At 32.1% G+C, this 7,482-nt stretch overlaps 1 protein-coding gene across 1 annotated transcript; it reads left to right on the forward strand.

The window, feature by feature from the left end:
* Nucleotides 1-1,041: 1,041 nt before the first annotated feature.
* Nucleotides 1,042-7,151, forward strand: LOC108741446 (sensory neuron membrane protein 1-like). The gene is made up of 9 exons (XM_018476261.2): nt 1,042-1,367; nt 1,964-2,121; nt 2,224-2,371; nt 2,728-2,890; nt 2,949-3,037; nt 3,160-3,368; nt 6,175-6,472; nt 6,551-6,676; nt 6,835-7,151. The coding sequence occupies exons 1-9, from the start codon at nt 1,248-1,250 to the stop codon at nt 7,075-7,077; spliced, it is 1,554 nt and encodes a 517-aa protein (XP_018331763.1). The 5' UTR covers nt 1,042-1,247; the 3' UTR covers nt 7,078-7,151.
* The last annotated feature ends 331 nt before the right edge of the window (nt 7,152-7,482 follow it).

Genomic DNA, 7,482 nt, shown 5'->3' on the forward strand with positions numbered 1-7,482 from the left:
TAAATTCATCAGTCAATTTTATTTAAGATAACACTTACACTAAATAGATTTTCTTTGCGTTCATTTGTTCATGGGAAATAATTTTAATACATTGTATGTATATAATAATACCTATTAGACTATAAATATAAGTTTTTTGGTTTATTACCTATGTCTAATTAAACCATGTCGAATAAAGCCGATTTGTAGATTAAGGGAAGTAAACTTCCGTGGGAAGTATTGCAAAATTTTTCATCAATCTATGAAAAAAATGTATGCTCTTGTTAATAATGAGAATCATGCTTGCACTTGATCCTGTGTATCTATATCAACTTAAATTATACTAATTAGAAGTTTTTGCTCATAAAATTGCTTTCTGTTATTAATTGTAATACATTTTTTACATGTTATCAATTTGCTTCCTCCTAATGAGACATTCGAACATATTACTTCTTAATTTATTGCTATGTAATTGCTAAATAAATTATTCTAGAAAGTTGTTGCAGTTACGACAATATTTAAGAAAATACATGTCGTTTTATTTAATAATTAATTACATCGTTGGTAGTTACTAGTTCATCATGTTTCACAATGAGTGCGATACACAATCAATTAACTTTATGAAAAGCGAATAGGGTTTTGTAAATGTTACTTATTTGTTGTGAATTTGATCCTTAATCATTCGATTTTAAACAGTTTTGTTTTATTTAAAAGTGACTAACTTCTCAAATGTTTTCATAAAAGCTACTATATCTAATCATTTTTTAAAATAAGTCTGACCTTTATTAAAGAGAATTATTTTTCGCCTTGACTAATTATATTACCAATTCAATTTCAATTTTTTAATTTAATTTATTATTAATACGTTTCCTAATTTCGTTGTTTGATGACGTCAAGAAAACTTAGTTGGGACGTACTTTTCGCCTTCATTCGTATCTTTATATCTCAAAATGGATGGCTAATCTTCTTGTATTATGACATTATGACATTTTGCTATCCTTTAACAAGTCACTAAGCTGCTCTTATTAATTGCTAGCATATTATTTGATTATCGTACTAGGCGGTAAGAATATGCACTTAATTACACAGTTAATTATGATTGTTCTTAAGTTTTCAGTTTATTTTTCTTTATTGTTATCGGTACAATGTGAACACCGCACATATTTACTATTAATAGTATTGTTACGCAAACTTGACGTGATAAGGCATGATTTCGTTATTTTGCACACTTTTTTTCATGTCAAACATCAGTTCAAAATTCCGAAAACATGAAAGTAAATCCTCATGTGCCATATTTGGCTGCTGTTTCAGGTGCAATTTTATTCTTTGTTACATTCCATATTAGTTGGTTTGCCATACCGGAATATGTACACCGTTTAATTGCACAGGTATGTCATAACATTGAAAATAAACATAAACTGAAATAAGTTAATAACTAATATCAAATGCTACATTGGTCAAGCAGGTAGATCTTTTAATACTGGAATCAGAGAGCACTACAAATGCCTTGAAAATAAAAAACAATTAATTCTAACTTGTCAGAAAGTAACCATAAATTTTATTTTGAATTTAATATGATGTATAATTTATAAAGTAGTCCAAAATTAAATTTTTAACGGTAAATAAAATAAGAAATTGTAATGCTGGCTTACTGTGGAATGACCAGTCATACATAAATAGTTCATCTTCTAAACTTGTTCAAATTGCTACGCCTTTCAAGCTGCACAACACAGCAATGTGAACAAAATGAATAAATCGCTTTTTAAGGTTTCATTTTTCAAGTTTATGCACCCTTTGAAGGTTGGGTTATGGTTAGGTTAGATTAGGTTAATTAGGATTATTTGACATAACATTTGACCTCTAATATGCCTCTAATTTGAGCATTTTCGAAATTCCATCGATTCTTAGGTATAACAATGATTGTCATAAGAAGTGAAGAGTTTACAAATTGTGTTAATTTATTTAAACAAATTGACTGTACTAGGAGGCATTCATTACAAAAGGGTCTCATTCCTTTAACATGTGGAGTACAAAGTCTCACAATTTTAAATTTAAAATTTACGTGTTCAATATAACCAATCCCAGTGAAGTGAAGGATGGTAGAAAGCCAGTTCTTAAAGAAATTGGTCCTTACGTATACGAGTAAGTATTATTAATACACTGTCCTAAAGCAATGGCTAAATAAACAATTTATTGATTACTTTTCTTTTTTTTTGTTATACATTAATTCGAATTGATTTTTAGTCTCGTCAGAGATCATATCAAAGTCGAAGAAAAACCGTTGACAGACAGTGTTATTTATTACGAAAGGAAAACTTATTACTTTAACAAAACTGAATCAGGAAACTTGGAAGAAGCAGACATCTTTACTATTTTCAATACGGAACTTCTGGTACTAGTAAATGCCAAACTCAAAGAATTGATTTGGTGAATGAGTAGATAAAAGTTTATTTAGCATGAGGTTTCTTAACCTTCGGTCCATATCGTAAATGTCAGGGATCCATGATCAGCCTGTTATGTCTAATTATCCAGAGTTCAACTATTCCTATTAAAAATTGTTTTTAAATTCCTTCCTTTTCGTTTCTTATAATCTATTCAAAAAGAGTTCGTGGGATTTTTAGAATTTTGAAAGGTTAAAAAATCCAGAACTTAATCCCTTTCTTTAATTCGTTGTTTATTTATTTTATATTTAAGTAAAATTAATTTGAGGAATCAGATTGTTGATTTTAAAACGAGTGAAAATTTTAGTCATCAGCTATGGAATTGTATCTAATTTTTCCCGATTTATTGTCTATACTGACGCAAGTTTTTCCTTATCTTTTTCCTGGCATGAAGGATGCATTTTTACAAAAATCTGTCAGAGAAGTCTTTTTTGATGGCATTGTAATTAATTGTGAAAGCGAAGTAGCTGGTAAGTTGTTAAGAAGTTTACAAAATAGATACAAACAATAACATTTTGCGAATTTTAGATTCTGTTTGTCGCCATATTGAGCCCGATTCGTTAGGAAATTTAAGACACGCTCCTAATAATAGTAAAAACTTTGTAGTTTCATTGTTTGTAAGTAAAATCGTCATGTATGTATGCTCAAAATTTACTTTAATTAACTCGCTTAAAGAAGTATAACTTAAAAAAAAATAATTACCTAATAAAAAACAATTATTTGTTGTAATTATTATTAGGTAAACGAAAGTGAAGCGGGCCCCTTCGAAATGTATCGTGGAGTAAATAATTTACTGAATAGGGGCCAGTTGAAGACAATAAACCACAAAAATACCCTTGACATATGGAAGGGCGAATGTGATGTAGTAAAGGGTTCTGATGGTTTCTTTTTTTCACCCTTAACTAACATACAAGACCATGTTGATATTTATATACCAGAAATTTGCAGGTCAGTAGTTATTCATCATCATAAGGGGGTTAATTATTTGCGAACAGTAATTTAATCTAGGTCTACCTCTACACCTCTTAACTTCCGTTTCTCCCTCTAATATGTCTCCGACTAGACCTCCATGCCTGAGAAGGTGTCCTCCTACCAACTTATCTCGCCTATTTCTTATTGACTTCCATAGAGTCCTCTGTTTTCCTATTCTTTCTAATATCTCTTCATTTTCAACCTTCTCTATTCACGGTATCCTCATCATTCGCATGTAACAGCACATTCCGAACGGTTCTTTTTCTGCTTCGACCACCGCCCACCTTTAACAATCTTTTTCGAATTTCTAAATTAACCGTTCGCGAGCATAGAAGTGACTTCTTTTTATTGAAAGCGACTCGACTCTGCGTTATCCTGTGCTTTGTATCCTTACTACTCCTTCCGTCCTAACTGACTCAGTAGTTATTACATAAATTAATTGATAAGTGATACTAATAAACAATTTGACTTAAGCGGTTTACCGTTGCAGTTGGAAGGATACTACAGAAAACCCTCTGAGCTTTGGTATTTCAACCGTCTACTTATTAATAAACTTGCTTCGTAGCCACTGAATGTCTTCTTAAGCATCTAGAGAAAAAATTGTTTATCGAGAGGTGGTAGTTACAGCTGTCTCTAATTATATCACCACTTTTAGTTGCATTGCATATTCGTTTTTTATTTAAAGACTGGTTTATACTTACCAATTACAGGCTCATGCGCATGCTTTAAATAGAAAAATAATCTTTATTGATCTTTAAAAACGTAAAAACGAAACCTTTTACAATTAATTCTCGTATGCCAGTCATTAGATCCGACGAAGGTCTCATTCACAGGACAATTATTAAAAAGAAAAACATAATATACTTGCTTCTTTATTAGTATTTATTTATTCAGTTACATTATTAAGGATTCAGGCGAAGAATTATAACTTATAAGGAGAACGAGCAAGGTTTCTCAACGTAAATGAGACAAGTATCTACAAAATACTAAGAAACTTTTGATTTCCATACAATAATAAGCTGGAAAAATCATTATCGGCATTATCATAGAGTCATGAGTCCGAAAACTTCTTCACTTTATATTACCTCAATCCTGAAACATCTGTAACTGTTTGGAGCCTTTTTAACACATCTTTACACCCACAGAGGTTACCGTATGGTGTGCTTTATGGGCTGGTGGAATCATTGATCCATATTTCTTTAGAAATGATGCCGGCAAGAATAGTCAGTTGCTCGTTCCCCAACCAAATGACATTAATGTAAAAGAGTTATTGCAAAAAGTACTCCACAAACGCATAATCTAACGTAATGGACCAGTAAATTTGCCTCTACAATCTCGCGGCCTGACACCACTGTGGGAATATGCGAAGTCGCTGGTCTATGCCAATAGACCATATATGATGGACAACTTAGAAACCAACGTTCTCCTCATTATTAACGATATACGACCCTAGATCCTGAAAACAGTGTTGGACTTCTAGATTGTCCTAAGCTCGAGCCAACCGTGACGTTCATATTCGCGAAATCATTTTTGTAATTTTTTCCGCCAGGCTGGTGGTCAAAAAATTATAACAATGTTTTTGTGTAACGTTTTGGTTTTCAGTTAAGGATATAACTACCTGAAAACACTAAAAATTAAGGAGTTGAATTTAAAGTTTGTAAAGTCAGAGTCTCACGTTATGCTATAAAATTATGCCCTCACAAACTCTGTAACTAATTAGACAGAACAATACCGTACGATTTCGATTAATAAAGATATGTACATGTATACGTACGTATTAGTTTTGTTCACATTTAGTTTTATCTAAGGGTCTAAGGGTAATAACAAATCTATACGAACTAAATGGATCGAGTTATTGCTATTGTTACACTGGCAAAAACGAAAACGAGTGGGTTTAATTCGAAACTATAAAGAATTTTTCGATTGTCAATATCAATGATTTTATTAGAGTAACTACCGCTTTTATCAATTGGCTGAAGTAATGAATGAGTTGAAACGAAGAGAAACCGAGTATTTTCCAGAATTCTCTTACGAGAATGACACAGCCGTCTTATTCTTGCACTTATTACCTTATTAGAACGAAAAAATATTCGTGGATGATGATGATCTACAAATAGAAATTGGTAACATCATGTTTAGGATCACCCAAAATGTGAAAAGTGTACTCAATTTTTTACTTACCCTATCATTGGTCTTTACATAGGTCTTCTAAAGAAACTTTACTAGACTGTATTTGGTTTACATGGACCGAGCGGCATGACCTACAGGTTTAGACCATTGCTTAGCATTCGGGAGAACGCCGGTTCGATTCCGGGTCCGTCTGCCTTGATCCAAGTTTTTCTGTGGTTTGCTTGGATCACTTAGGCAAATGTTGGAGTAGTAATATTTCACAGATAATCTTTCATTCTCTTCTGTCTTCATTTCGTGCGTCTCATCTTTCTCACCTGAATCACTACCCACCTATTCCCACGATTCCTGAAAGGAGGCTGAAAAGGGCCTTCCACCCTACCTTGCGGCGTTGTCCGGAAGGACTGCACGCCCTCCACCATTACTGGCTTGAAGGTAGCTTACCACCCAATGAAGCCAAAATTTGACAATACAATTGTTATGGTTTTTATTTTTGTAACAATACAAAAAAAAATTAGTGAAATTAGTGTTTTTCAATTTATTTACACGAATTTTTATCAAATAAGGCTCAAGTAAATCAAATCTTTTTATACTAAATATTTCAACAAAATTGTCTTGATAATAACATTAAGATAACCTGTCCCCTATTTTTCAGACCACTACATTTTGTTCAAGAAAACAAAATTTCCGATACGATTCAGCAGTTTTTGTTGAACAACAAAAGTTTTTCATTTGATAACACCGACTGTTATTGCGCCGATGAAAGTGTAAATAATAATTCACTAAAAGCTGCATGTCCCCCCTATGGAATCATGGAAATTAGACAATGTATTAGAACGTCTATGTGGCTGTCGCTACCACATTTCTACCTCGCCGATAAAAATCTTTTAAATCCAGTCGAAGGTTTAAAACCTGAATCTAATTTACATTCTTCTTTTATTAATATTGAAACGGTAAGTACGTAAATATTTAATAAGAGCAACAATACCGCGGGCAATATAAATTCATTAGTCTGTATCAAATTATTTTAGGTGTCTGGGGTAACTATGAATGCAACTGTTAGAATACAGTTTAATCAAAGAGTGAAGCAAATAAAGGATTTTTTCTATTTAGAGAACGTTTCCGATTGTGTGATTCCTTTAGGATGGATAGAAACGGTGGGAATTACATAAAATTCAATTGTGATGTCTGTAAAAGAAATTGACTAAAATTGTTTTCAAAAATAACGAAATTAAAATTTCTTAGAGTTATTTAATTAACAATACTCAAAAGTGCTTTTCTTCGGGTACATTTACTATTTTGTTTATTCTTTTAGTCGTACCATCTACTCGATGATTTTAAGGATTCGATAGATAAGCATGTGCACCGTTTGAATTTAATAACAATAGCCAAATGGTCTTTGCTAATTGTGGGATCGGTACTGACAAGTGCTGCCATAGTATTCTGCATCTATTTCGAATTGTGCTCCGAGAATGTGAAAAATAAATTTCCTCTATGCGCTAAGTTTAAATCACGCAAAGCCGATCAGCAGTTAGAGTTATACAACACAGTATTATAAAATCTTAAGATAAGTTGTCGCAAAAAACATAAACATAAATAGTTGTTAAATTTTGGGATTATAATAATAATTAATTGATTAATAAATATTTAAATGAAGCTGTAGACTTACTTGAGCTTTCATCTCTTCAGGGGTGTAATTACGTGCACTTCTGAGGTTGGTTTTTAAACAAGAAGGCAAAGCATTTTTCATTTAATTTATATGTGTGTTTATACATTATATTACACGAGTTTTGTTTGTCGGCTTTGGAATCATTAACAGATTTTCTTACTAACTTGTTCTCATGCATACATGCAATTGGAAGCGTTTCTAAAGTTTATCTACAAAAAGTTGTGTAATTAAACACGCTGGTTTGTTTACCCTTAAGCGATAACTTCACTCAAATTCTCACAAGTTCACCCCAGG

This window comes from Agrilus planipennis, unplaced genomic scaffold (assembly GCF_000699045.2).
Source record: "Agrilus planipennis isolate EAB-ADULT unplaced genomic scaffold, Apla_2.0 scaffold275, whole genome shotgun sequence".
NCBI lineage: Eukaryota > Metazoa > Arthropoda > Insecta > Coleoptera > Buprestidae > Agrilus > Agrilus planipennis.

Bases quoted from the DNA above. Each gene is read 5' to 3' on its own strand.
- LOC108741446 (XM_018476261.2), top strand. From the start codon at position 1,248: ATGAAAGTAAATCCTCATGTGCCATATTTGGCTGCTGTTTCAGGTGCA. The intron at 1,368-1,963 runs GTATGTCATAAC...TGACTGTACTAG, and splicing joins TACACCGTTTAATTGCACAG to GAGGCATTCATTACAAAAGG. The intron at 2,122-2,223 runs GTAAGTATTATT...ATTGATTTTTAG, and splicing joins ATTGGTCCTTACGTATACGA to TCTCGTCAGAGATCATATCA.